The sequence below is a fragment of the Mus caroli genome, unplaced genomic scaffold (assembly GCF_978045245.1).
Source record: "Mus caroli unplaced genomic scaffold, Mus_caroli_1 scaffold_10, whole genome shotgun sequence".
NCBI classification, from domain to species: Eukaryota; Metazoa; Chordata; class Mammalia; order Rodentia; family Muridae; genus Mus; species Mus caroli.
In genome coordinates, this window is record NW_028227265.1 from 116,339,255 (window position 1) to 116,352,555 (window position 13,301).

Genomic DNA, 13,301 nt, shown 5'->3' on the forward strand with positions numbered 1-13,301 from the left:
AGAAGTGCACTGATGTGGAAAGGCTAACGATTTGTTAGTCTCTGCAGAGTTTTTGTAGTTAGAAGCCGTTCCTTGTGCAGACGAGCTGTGGGGGAGCTTACGTGTTCTCCACGGGGCATGGTGCAGGACGTTTACGTGGCTGCTTCATTAGCATCCTCTCGCAGGATGGCAAAATCACCCAACCTATGCCAGGAGGCATCAATATCCTGACTTTGCCCAAATCTTTGCCTGGTCAAGGCTTTGTGGCTTTAGGCAACTGCTCCATGTGATGGTCCTGGGGGCTAGAAGGTGGCTCACTCCTGAATATGGGCTTGGATATTGGGCTCAACAGGGTGTGCGTGGACAGCTTGTATTCTCCATGTGGCCATCTCCAGCAGCTGAAGCTGGGTTCCAGAACAGGGCCAAAGGAAGAGGTGCCTGTGGTATGAGTTGCACCACTTTCCAGCTGAGAACACTGCCTTTGCCATGTCCATGGTCGTGGCCCCAGGCTGGTAGAGCTGATGAGCTCCACCAAGGCTGAGCCTGCCCTCCTGTGTCCATGTCTATGGTGTTACCTCCTGCAGAGCTGCCATGAAGAGCTGACCCTGTAGAGTGGCATCCTTGTAACAATTCAAATATTAGGGTTGCTATCAGCATCCAGGATCCCATAGTTCTGAGTTTAGAAGCAACAGAGTCAACTTTTCAGGTAGTTTATTAAACACTGACATCGCAAGTCAGAACCTGATTGAAGTGATGAATAGTTGAATTTGGAAATTAAAGAAGCAACCTCTCCACAGTGTGTGCTGTGTCCACAGTGTGTGTCTGTGTGATGTCTCCACAGTGTGTGTCTCCACACTGTGTGCTGTGTGCTATCTCTGGTGTCCTGTATGTGTACTCCTAGTTCGTGGGCACATAGACCCATACATTATTGTAGCTAGTTTGCATCAACATTAAATACTCACACTTATCTCTTGCCTAAGGGTACACTGCTTTGGCCCCTTATATTTGTTCGTTTGAGACAGTGCCTTATTTCACAGCCCAGTCTATCTTCAGACTTGGGGCTCAGTGTACCTGCCTTTTCCTCCCCTTTTAAATGTCGTCATAGCCACAGTTGAGCTATTCCTCTTAGAGATGAGGGTGCTGAGGCACAGGAAACTAAGATCTTGCATAAGCACAGCCTCACCAACCACAGGGCTGAGTTGAGAGGCTGTCGCACTCCTGGAATCTGCTGAGGGGCTTCACCCAGCGTGTCTAGCTACAGCCTTGTCAGGAGGTCCAGGACCCTCTTCAGTATTAAGCCTGCTCTCCTCTACCTAGCAGAATCAGAATGAGGCTGCCCTTGCATCTCCCTGGTAGCTCTGAGACTCCTGTTCCAGTATTCGATAGACTAACTGTGACACAACCACGTGTGTTCACAGCCTCTCTCCACTCAGTAACTCGGCCCGTTTACGACTGACACTGATTTTATTTCACAAATCCTATTTTTTTTCCCTTAAGGCCTCTGTTTGGATAAAAATTACCAAAGAAACTCCTTGCTGGCTAGCTTTCATAAGGCCAGAGGCCTGTGCTAGCTATAGGAACAGCAGAGGCAACAGTGGTCTTACCCAGTGCTGGACCCTCATCCACAACACTGACATGCCAGGCAAGATGTGCACATTGGTGCAATTGTGGCAGAACTATTATGGGGTACAGAGCTGCTTTCTGGTTGATTGTGAGGCCTGCTTCCCAGGGATTCCATGCCTGAAGCTATAATCTCGGCCAAAAGCTTGTGACTGGGAGGTCACAGGTCTAGGGTAGAAGCTGCTAGTGTTACTTTGCTAAATGGTCATGTTAAAAATTACCTTCTAAATATTTGTGCTCATACCATAGAGCTGGGCTGTTGGCAGCTTTGGTCAAAGAACCCTCTTCTCATAATGGGCCGCAGTTAATGCAAAGATCTATAATTAGTCAAAGCGTTAGTGAGAGTAAGGGGCCGAGGGCTCAGGCCTATGGGGGACATCTTAATCAACAGGTCCCAACTCCCTTTCTCTTACACCCACACCTCCACCTCCACCAAGGCTTAGGGAAAATCGTCCAAGAGAATGGGGAAGAACATAGAGCTGAGAGGTAGGAGGGATGTCAAAAAGAGCGCCTTCTGGTGGGAACAGACTCAGCAAGACCCCCTACTCTGGTGGGGTGACCTGGTCAAGACTGCGCAAGATCAAGCCAGATTCTGACATAGATGGGGGGTGCTCCCTGCCACACTCCCCACTGAGGAAAATTGTGTAGTTCTGAGGGTGCTCCAGTGGATGGCCCCACACCATACACACAGAGGTAGCGCTAACTGAACTTAGTGGAGTCTTAGGAAATATAAATGGAGTTACAGAAGGGAAATGGGATGTGGGTGTAGTCACATTTCATTATATGTGTGTATGAAATTCTCAAGAGTAAAGAAAAATGTAAAGTTCCAAGGAATAAGAGGTCATCTTCCAGTGCTAACTGTGACCGGATTTGACCCTCTGGCAGCCATGTTGTTGGATTTCAGCTACTTCATGATCTGTTTAAACCACATGGAGTATCTCGGGACTGTGGTGAGGAGCATGTGCGATTGCCCTGGCGGTGGTGGCGAGCCTAGGATCCCCGTGAGGAACCAGGTGCCCTTGTGTTCGCGGGTCACCACACTTCCTTCCACCCAAGGCCCCATCACCACACTGCCCTGCTCACAGCTTGTCCTCGTAGTGACCGTTACATTCAGGATCTGTTCACATTCCTCCCCATCTGCTTGTGTGACTGACAGCATCGTCGGTGTGGTGGCCAGGTCTGTGCCATTAAGCATCCAGCCACTGAGGAGACCCTCCGTTCCAGGGATGAGGACATGCTCTGCAAAGTCCCTCTCTGGGACACAGACGGGGAGCCCAGAGCTGGGGCACTGCAAGGGCTCCTCCAGCTGCAACAGTGACACGTCGTTCTCCCCTGACTCCTCGTCATAGCGCATGTGCACGTGAGTGCTCTTGATCCCGATCCTCTGGTCAGCATCTGAAATCATGAGCAACCAGCCAGCTTACAAGGTTTTGTCTGCAAAGGTGAGATAGCCACCAGGTACTGACTGCTCAGTGAAACCCTGGCGGCCAGCAGCAGTGTTCTGGGACTTGAGTGTAGATCAAAGTGAGCCGAGCCCACTCATTCACTGTCCTCTAAAAAAAGCCAAATGTTTATTCTGGAATACAGGACAGCACGGGGAGTGGTTAGAAAACAGGGGACGCTGAAAAGGAACGGCTCCAGGCCCATCTGAACAGGTTGCTCAGGGCTTCTCAGCACATTTGGCTTGTTCAGGATGGGGGTGGGGGTGGAGTCTCAGCTACCAGATTGTTCACCTAAGTATTTAAAGATAAGCAGTGAGACATGGTCACTTCAAGGCTCACATTTGCTGTTAAGCATATCCATAGCCGATTATAGGAACTTTCCAACAGGGAGAAACAGTTGTCTGCATCTTCGGGATGGAGAATGAAGCTACAGATAAAGAGATGGGATTGCAGCCCAAGATGATAGGGAGGAGGAATTTGAACCCCACTCCTCTGGGAGGAGGGATTTGAACCCAGCTCCTCTGGCCCTCAGCCAGCCCTCCAGGTCCAGGTGGTGGCTCTGCTGCTGGGACTCGGCCTGGTCTACATGCTACTTAGCACTGGCCTGCTGTGCCCACATGTTACTAGACTTGTCTTGTTTGTCCATGCTTGCAGTTTACAGCTATTGCTGTATTACTGATGCTGTTTTGTGTCTTACCTTAGAAACAACATTTCCAGTAGAAAAAAAATCATTTTATTCCTCTGTTGGGTTGCTTTATTTATGAGCGCTTATCGAGTTCACAGAAGAGCTACTTACTTGCTTTTACACTGATGTTGCTGTGCAATAACGAACACTTTGCTGTTGTCAACACGAAGTCTTCCTGTAGTAACACGCCAGCACAGAAGTCTTCTCCTTCCGAATTTGTTAATCTGACCTTTAAAAAAAAAAGAAAATGGGAGCCGGGCGTGGTGGCGCACGCCTTTAATCCCAGCACTCGGGAGGCAGAGGCAGGCGGATTTCTGAGTTCAGGACCAGCCTGGTCTACAAAGTGAGTTCCAGGACAGCCAGGGCTACCCAGAGAAACCCTGTCTCGAAAAACCTAAATAAATAAATAAATAAATAAATATTAGATTGAATTAAAAATATTGAAACTGTTTTCGTCTGTTCTTATATTAGTGTGACTACTGGAAACTTCTTCACTGCTGACATGATGAGTGCTATACCCACTCTGAGGGGGCTATTCCATGGGGTGTAATGAAGTAGAGGACCAAGTCTGCCACAGAGAGTCATGAACAGAGTGGAAAATAGGGAAGTCAAAGCCAAGATGGTAGCATAGACCACAAGGACCAAACAAGGTGCATGTTGCAGAGTTACGACGCAGAACAAGCAAGGACTCAATTACTGGCCAAGTAGCTGGGACTTACAGGGAAGGGCACAGAACTGGGGAACAGAGAGAATCTTACATATTGTGGACAAATTACATTTGACACCTGTCAAGAGCGACTGTCAGGTGAGCAGCCTCCAATGCTTAAATTCTAAATTGGTCAACGGTCAATGGAAAAGGAGAACAAAGAGAAAAATGGGAGGGCAACATAGTAGCCTAGAATCCAGGCAGGGGGATGTGCATAGAAAGCCGCCCCACCCCTGTTGCTCGGCTGTGGCATAAAGCACAAGCAGAAAGCCACTGGTCAGACACCCATGGCATATCCTGGTGGATGTGACCAACTCACACTTTGAAGGAGCAAAGGATGCAGAGAGCCGAGTCTGCGCCCAGGAAAGAGCTTTTCCTAATCCTCTCAGTCGGCACCTCTCTTGGACAAGAAAATGGAAACAACAGAGCAGAGTTTGCAACAAAATAGACGCTATGACCCAGTGCTATTACCTGCCACGGGAAGCGAGGCAGGCTCTGGATGCTTTTAGTCATTCTGATGTGTTCGGAAGTCAGGGCCCCGCATGCGCATTTGTCTTCATTTGTGGCAGCAACATGGGGAGAAAATCAGTATCTTCTGAGCAGATGTGGGGTCCACGGTGGCACTGGCCTAAAGTCTCATCTGAGCAGACGTGGGGTCCACGGTGGCACTAAGCCTAAAGTCTCATCTGAGCAGACGTGGGGTCCACGGTGGCACTAAGCCTAAAGTCTCATCTGAGCAGATGTGGGGTCCACGGTGGCACTGGCCTAAAGTCTCATCTGAGCACTGGCAGAGAGGAGGTCACTGGTGCCCGTGGGAGCAGGGTGAAGCTGAACTGCCTGCTCTCGGGATTAGTTAGGGGAATAAGAGAGTCATTGGCCTTCTGACACAGAGCACTTCCGGTTGCTCTGCTGTAAAGGCCAAAACCCGGGAGTCAGCAACTGCATCTAAGTATCCACAGCACTCCAGCCCCCAGGCCTGAAGGGAGGTGGAGTGGAGGGTCGCTCCCTACCTCTGTGAGAACTCACCACTTGGACCGCATGATTTCTGGTCCTTGCCCAGCTTGTAGCCCTTCGCACAACTGCACATGTAAGATGACTGCCCCGGGTGGCAGAAATGCTGGCATCCATCCATCCTCTCTAAGTGACATTCATTTTTAGCTGAAAGGGAAGGAAGGAAAAGCTAGAACCCGCCTTGCTGGTGTGGAACAGTTGATCATTGTCTACCTGTGCCGGCCCTGGTGTTGCGTGTATGCTATATGTACAAGGGAAATATAAGCATAGTAACACAGCTATAGTCCTCATAGAAAGCTTCCCACACTCCAGTGTCCCAGGAGACTCATGGAGACGCAGTGAGGTGGCACCTATGTTTGGCCTGAAGAGGAGTCACACATGTATGTCTTCCACTACTTGAACGTCTACGTTCCCAGTTGTTTCCCAACACAACCGCTGCTGTTTTTGGACTGTTCCTTAAAAGAACAGAGATGGGACCAAGAGGGGGTCAGAGCCCAGAACAGAAGGCTGAGCAGCTGAGGTAGGGCTGAGGTTCCATGGTACAGTCCAGGTGGGACACACCCAAAGCATCACCTGGGAGGTGATGGCCGGGGATCAGGAGTTGAGAGTGAAGGGTGAAGAACCTTTTCTCCACAGAGCTGGCTCTGGGCTACCAGAGACACAGGGAGAGTTAGATGCATGTATTCCTGTAGTCAACAATTATCAGGAGTTCATTCCCTCGGTCCCATGAAGTCACTCGCGTGGGTGTTTAGGGACTGTTCTTAGTCAGGCCTGGTGCTAATGCTGGGAATTGTACCTGGAAGAGCAGGCAGCCCTCTTAACTTGTGAGCCATCTTTCTAGCCCCAGGTGTAGCAAGTTCAAGGCCAGTCTGGGGAATATACTCAGTACCTGATCAAAATAGAAAGTTAAAAACCTGGAGATGTTGCTCAGTGAAAGAGCATTTGCCTGCACATATGGGACCCTAGAATTAATTCCTACAACTTAAAATAGGACCATTTACTCATGAAGCTTTGCTTTGGTTTCTCTCTATCTGGAGTTTCCCTGACTAGCGTGCCAGTCAGACACATTTGCATCCTGCCCTTCCAACTTGAACGCTAATTATGGATTAATGGGAATGGTGGGGAAAGAGAAGGAAAGAAGAGACCCCCTATGCTGTGAAATGTCAACAGAACTGGGGCCAGACGGTGGGTCACAGGAAGCAGCCAGCACCTGTGGCCTGATTTCCAGGGAGGGATAGAATAGGGGAATCAAGGAGCCCCCTGAGATGAGCGTATCCACGGTTCCCGGTTCCTGGGCACCCTCTTGTGCCTGAGCGAGCTGCTGTGTGTGACTTCGGACAAGGATTGGGGATGGGCGGAGCCTCACCCATTGCACAGGTCTTGCCCTCATAGCCCGGAGAGCACGTGCAGCTGTAGCTGCGGATGTGGTCCTTGCATGTCCCGTTGTTGAGGCAGGGCTGGGAGACGCACGGAGAGCCACCTGTGGAAGAAGGACCTCTGAGCCCGCATTGTGGAATCCTTGAGCCAGGACCACCCCGAGCTTGCTCCCCCAGGGCAGAGAAGGCCACGTTCCAGGTGCTTGCAGTCCCACTGGGTGCTGTGTGACCCCTATGCATCTCTTGACATTACTATCACGCACGACTCATATCAGTGTCTTTAAGTTCACCCACCCGTGTTCTCCATTCTGCTTTACACCTCTTTCTGCTGACACCCATCCCATGCTACTCCTGAGGAGCCTGCAGAGCAGACCCCAAGACAAACATCTGGTTACAGCCACAGTTCTCTGCAGTCTGATTCACAACTTCTGGCCTATGGTCTGCTCCTTCCCTGAAGTAGGACAAGGTATGCTGTGGGGAGGGGGCTCCTGGCTGTTGCCTGAGCCCTAGCTGCCTGGGAACCCCAGATAGCAACACACTGAAACCAGAGGCCTCATTGTGGTCCTGCTAGGGAGAGCCTCAGAACCATTGCCCTCCCCTGGCAGACACCCTGTCCCTCCCAGGAGCCAGAGGCTTAGAATATGAATCCATGGGCCCCAGTGGAGACCCATCTCAGAGCAGAAGAGGAAGAAACACAAGCCAGAGAGCTGGGAAGGCACTCACCCCCATATTGTCTCCAGAACTCATCCTGTGGAGGCAAAAGGTAAGAATGTTACCACAGGTCTTGGTGTATTCAGTCTACCATGGATGGGCTCCAGATGAGAATGTGTGGATTTTACTCACTCATCCAGACAATGTGGAATTTTTTGTGTGTGGTTTCTAATTACACGGAACAGGAGTGGAATATTCTATGCTAGGTACTTCCCATGCCTCACAGGGAGGGAGTGGCGTGTGTGAGCACACAAAGCTACACTGTGTCTCTTCCCCAGCTGCTTTCTACCTCAACTCTACAGAAGTGTGTGGCAAAATCTTGACCTATTTCTTAAAAAAATAAGTGGTTATAACTGTAAAGGCTCATGGGGGAGGCTGGAGTGAAGGCCGCATCCAAGTGAGCTACTCAGACATGTGGTGTGTCCCCAAACCATACTTCCAAATGATGTGTGGATGATGTCACACTTGCTGTTCCCCTCACAAATTTAAAGTTAGGGTGGGCTACTTAAAAACCTTTCATTGTTTTCTTTAAATGTCAGATTGGCTGTTTCAGAAGGATCCTCTATAGCCTCTGAGCCTTTAGGAAGCTATAATTAAAAATATTTAAACACTCTATGGACAAGAGGTCAATGTTTTACTCACAACCAGTTTTAAATATTGCTACACTATTGCTACCTTTACACGTCAAACTATTGCCCTGCTGGGGGCTGAACCCGACAAGCACTCTGCCAGCACACCACACCCTAGCCTGGGGAATTGATATTAAATATTTTACAACCATATTCTCAGGAGTTTACATGGAAATCGTCAGTGTTCCTTACATTTCCCTCTTTCTGCCTGTGGCAGAACTCATGAATCATTAAAAACGTCGAACTCTTACCTGACCGTTTAGTGTAAATGCATGTGTGAGAAAAGATGTTCCTTAATCAAGGGCCATGGGGAGTGTTCCTGCTGTGAGTCTGTAAGGGGAAAGTTTCGTCTTTCTAAAATTCTCCTGGCACGTGCAAGCAGCAGAGACCGGTGCTTCAGCTGTGGCGTGATGGGCAGGTCTCCCCAGCAAGGCAGCCTGACCAGAAGGGAGTGGGTCCTCACCTGCTGCTGAGGCTCTTGCTGCATCTCTAGGTCTCCTTTCTCATGTGTGAGGTCAGGCTTGCGCCAACCCCAGCATAAGGAAACGGACTAGTTAGTCCTGAGACAACTGTGCCTGAACAGTTAGACAGCACACGGGCACTGAGAGCTTTCGTACCGTGATGACATCATTTTCAAACACTTCTCTTGCCTCCTCATAGTTGCAGACTTCCTCGTAACACTCCTTCTCCAAGTTTCCCTGGAAGATTTCTTCCAGGAAGTACAAACTGGCCCGCCTCCACCTCCGCAGAACGTTGTTTGCCTTCGGGGCTGGAAGAAACACTGCAGAGAGGCGGAACAGTGTGAGCAGGGGGCCCTCTCTCACCCAGGACCTCAGCCAGCGCACGCTGTTCCCCACTGGTCAGCAGGGCCTGCTCTATGCATCCTCGGCTGGGCATGTACTTTCTCTTGGTTGAGTGAGTAGATGGCCCTTGTGAGTTTTAGGCAGGCACATTGGCAATTTTATGGATCGAGGATCCAGGCCCAGAGAAGCCACGCTATGTCAGCTGCAGTAGGTGAGAGTCCATGCCCCCTCAGCTGCGATAGGTGAGTGTCCACACAGAAGCATGAAGACATGGGCAGGCACACCATCGTCTGCCTCAATGTTATCTACCCTGGCACTTTTCAATCTTGGTGTCACAAAAATGCAACACCTGTGGACAGATACACAGTAGGTCACCAAGTGCTTTATAGAGAGTGGAGGGCATCCTTGTGTGAACAAGAAATACAGGAATATAGGATGTCATGGCTTGCATATGCTTGGCCAAGGGAGTGGCACTACTAGAAGATGTGGCCCTGTTGGAGTAGGTGTGTCACTGTGGGTGTGGGCTTTAAGACCCTTATCCTAGCTGCCTGGAAATCAATATTCTGCTAACAGCCTTCAGATGAACTCTTAGCTCCTCCCACACCATGCCTGCCTGGATGCTGCCATGTTCCCACCTTGATGATAATAGATTGAACCTCTAAATTTGTAAGCCAGCCCAATTAAATGTTGTTCTTACAAGAGTTGTCTTGGTCATGGTGTCTGTTTGCAGCAGTAAAACCCTAACTAAGACACAGGGATCAAGTGGCTTCTCCACAGTAGGAAGGAGTCCTGAACAGGCAGACAGACAGACAGCTCTGGGCTCAGGGTACACTAGGGTAGGCTAAGTTGCTCCCTTAGGCCCAGCTCAAGCCCACATGGTTTTCCTTCCTGCACATTCATAGGGCAGAATTGGGCTCTGAGTGCCTCCTACCCATGCTGCCACCTTGGACTCTTTGGGCAGTGGTCTGAGGAGAGAGCAGCCTGCCAGAAAGATGGACACAGCTTGGTGTTGATGTGGCAACAAGGCTTTGTCCACAACAACAACAGATGCCATCACAGGACTTAGAGATCTGGTCCTACTTACCAGGAGCATCCAGCTCACGGTCACTGTCAACAGCAAGTTGACAGTGGTCTCTCTCTCTCTCTCTCTCTCTCTCTCACACACACACACACACACACACACACACACTCCACTGTGCAAGGTACCAAGTAGTCCCATACATGCAGATCACAAGGCTCGGCAGGCTCAACCCGACAACTGTGATTTTCTGAGCACCTTTGTGCTCAGGCCCGGGTGAGTGCGGAGAGCTGGCAGACAGAACTTGCCCGTGTGGGCTCCATCCTCACAGGGAGTTAGCATTGAGCAAACGCTCCCACAGGAGTGTGAGGTCTGAACGGAGGGAGTGTGGAAGTCAGAGAGAGTGGAGGTCAGCGGCCTGGAACCACACACAGATGGCCCTGAGGAGACTCAAGAGAGGCCAGGAGTGCCACAGAAAGCTTAGATGCTCCAGGGTGGATCCAGGCCCAGGCTAGCTGTCCCGCGGTCCTCTGGCACAGAATAAGAACATCTGGCACATAGACAGGCTGCAGCCTAGCTTTGGCTAAGGGGCAGCCAGCCTGGTCTCATCCTGCACAACTTAGGCTGTACTTGGCCTGATAGGTACCCGCTCCTCTCAGCTGTTACCACACTGACTTTCAGGAGGGAGAATGAGATCATGGCTTGTCCTTTCAATCCCCTAGAGACCGGATCATCTCTAGAACCATTGAGTGTCCCAAGGATGAGATGGCTAGGTCTGGTGATTCATTCCTGTGGTTCTAGCATGTGGGAAACTGAGGCAGGAGGATTGCCAAGAGCTGAAGATAGACTGAACTACATAGTAAGTCCTAGACCAGCTTGAGCTATAGAATAAGACTCTGCCTTAAGAAAATGTTTTGCAAGCCGGGCGTGGTGGCGCACGCCTTTAATCCCAGCACTCGGGAGGCAGAGGCAGGCGGATTTCTGAGTTCGAGGCCAGCCTGGTCTACAAAGTGAGTGCCAGGACAGCCAGGGCTACACAGAGAAACCCTGTCTCGAAAAACCAAAAAAAAAAAAAAAAAAAAAGAAAATGTTTTGCCCTTCAGTTACTTGATATGCCAGGATGGGTTGGTACCCGGGGGGCCCTCCCCCTTTGCAGAGGAGAAGGGGAGGGGTGGGGAGGGGTTGTGTGAGGGGGGTACTAGGATGAAGGGAGGTGCAATCAGATTCTAAAGTGAATAAATAAATTAATGGGGAAAAGCGAGAACATTTTCAAAAGAACGAAACAGCAAGTGCCTACCGGAAAGCTCCACCTGGTGCAGGATGAGGGTAAGGATGAAGCCCCGGAGCAGCAAGATGCAGCCAGCCATGCTAACCCAGAGCCTGGCTGGCCCAGGCAGAGCAAAGTCTGCAAACAGCCAAAGTCCAGGGCCCCGGGAAGCACTGCGGTCAGTGTGTGCCTTAGAACACACAGAGGCTAGCCTAGATGACCCATGGACCCAGAGGCTCGAGGAGGAGGCTCACTCTCATTCCGCTCCCTTCCTGCATTTACTGTTAGGGAGAGATAGACGTGGAGGGGGTCTCTGCTGCACAGGTGGGCTCAATTCCCCCACAAGGCACCTTCCTGGGTCCGGGCACAGCAGTGAGTGGGAAGGATGCCACTGCAGGGAATGTGTAGTTTTACAGAGGAGAGGCAGGTAGCATTAACAGGGAAGGGAATTTTACAGTGCAAAGTTCCATGATGAAAATGGGCAGGTGAAAGACCTTGGTGAGAGTGCACAGCAGGATCTGAGGCACGCAGGAGGAAGCCAGCTGGCCTGTCTGGAGCCAGACGCACAGGGACGCTGGAGTAGGAGGAGACAAAAGTATCGTGAGCAAATGTGTCCTTCCATCAGTGCAGCAGGTGCCTGTATCTTTGGTTGAATGAAGGACAATCACAGGGGCAAAAATCTAACGACACCTATAAGCACAATTATTTATTAAGGTAGAGAGAGTGAAGAAGACAGAGAGGGCAGCACCCTATCTTTGATGCAGACACTGTGGAGTTGTTTTTTAAAAGTTGGATGAGAAACAAATTCAACTGTATCTTTCGTGAGTGACCCAAGCTGGAAATTAATTTTCTAGGATCAAGCAGGTGACGTTCAGGCAGTCTGGAGGTCTCTCTGTGCTGTGTCTTAGGGAAAGGCTGGAGAGATCCATCCCATGTGGACATTTATTTACACACTGTTAAAACTAATCTTAAAACCAACAACAGCCACTTGAGAAGAGGGCTCCAAATCCTTCCCGTCAGCACTCAGCGAGCTCTGAGGAAGAAGAGCTGGGAAATCTGTAAGAGCCCGAGGTAGACACGAGACAACAAAGAGAGTGGGCCTTCTCAATACAATGGGATGGACACACGTATGGACACAGACACGGGGCAGTGTGCACACATCTACGCCAGTCGGCTCCCAGGCTGGGAGGGGAGGTAGACACAAACCCCACTAGGATCCCAGAAGTTCTCTCCAGTTGGCAAGCACTCTCAAAGGAAAAGTTAGTTTTCCCCAATGGAGTCCCACTAGGAAGACAAAACACACTTAAAGGCAGGTCTCATGCCCAGCAGATGGCCAACACAAACCAAGCTCAATGGTATTTTCTCAGGGTTGGTTTGTTTATTTGTTTGATTTTTAATTTTTTTATTTTTATTTTTTTGTCTCACAATGCATCATCTGGGTATGTCTTTCTTACCTCACCGGTCATCTGTTTACACATTATAGCTTCCGACTTTTTTTTTTTTCTTTTTGTTTTTGTTTTTTGAGACAGGGTTTCTCTATGTATCCCTGGATGTCCTGGAACTCACTCTGTAGACCAGGCTGGTCTCGAACTCAGAAATCCGCCTGCCTCTGCCTCCCAAGTGCTGGGATTAAAGGCGGGCACCATCACTGGCAAGTCCAACTTTGTGTTTTTATGGCATCTCTGTGTATGCCTCCCCATCTGTGTATGTTTCTTGTGCTTTTTCTTTGGCTTTTAAAATGTTCCTTTTATCTTATTGTGTGTGTGTGTGTGTGTGTGTGTGTGTGTGTATGAATGCCATGTGGAGGAACTGACTTGCCAGCCACAGCGAGGGTAAGCAACAAAGCGGGCAAGCTTCTATCTTCCGTGACCTTTATATAGTCTGCTCTTGCGAGCGCCCAACTGACCAGGAAGAACGACGCTGCAACAGGATCCTTCTGCACACGTTTATTGGGAGAGCTTGATTGCAGAGGCGAAGTGACCCCAAGCCCAGAACTGGTGCTGCTTATATAGGCCTAGGAGAGGCGTTCTCTCTCATCTGATTGGTTAACTTGT

The 13,301-nt window shown here is 50.0% G+C and overlaps 1 protein-coding gene across 2 annotated transcripts; it reads right to left on the reverse strand.

Moving 5' to 3' along the window:
* Positions 1-673: 673 nt before the first annotated feature.
* On the reverse strand, positions 674-11,721 carry Proz (protein Z, vitamin K dependent plasma glycoprotein). 2 transcript variants are annotated; one of them, XM_021170044.3, is made up of 8 exons: positions 11,278-11,719; positions 8,777-8,940; positions 7,543-7,567; positions 6,810-6,923; positions 5,459-5,590; positions 4,904-4,986; positions 3,838-3,955; positions 674-2,994 (listed from the first exon to the last, which is right to left on the reverse strand). In XM_021170044.3, the coding sequence occupies exons 1-8, from the start codon at positions 11,345-11,347 to the stop codon at positions 2,504-2,506; spliced, it is 1,197 nt and encodes a 398-aa protein (XP_021025703.2). In that variant the 5' UTR covers positions 11,348-11,719; the 3' UTR covers positions 674-2,503. The 2 variants fall into 2 exon arrangements, with proteins under 2 accessions (XP_021025703.2, XP_029336676.2); XM_029480816.2 differs by lacking the exon at positions 674-2,994 and adding an exon at positions 3,147-3,332 and having other exon boundaries at positions 11,278-11,721.
* Positions 11,722-13,301: the final 1,580 nt, after the last annotated feature.

Excerpts from the sequence above, each read along its gene's own strand:
- Proz (XM_021170044.3), bottom strand. The coding sequence starts at position 11,347 with ATGGCTGGCTGCATCTTGCTGCTCCGGGGCTTCATCCTTACCCTCATC. Across the intron at positions 6,924-7,542 it reads GTTCTGGAGACAATATGGGG|GTGGCTCTCCGTGCGTCTCC; the intron begins GTGAGTGCCTTC and ends CTTCTTCCACAG. Across the intron at positions 5,591-6,809 it reads GGGCAAGACCTGTGCAATGG|CTAAAAATGAATGTCACTTA; the intron begins GTGAGGCTCCGC and ends CTTCCCTTTCAG.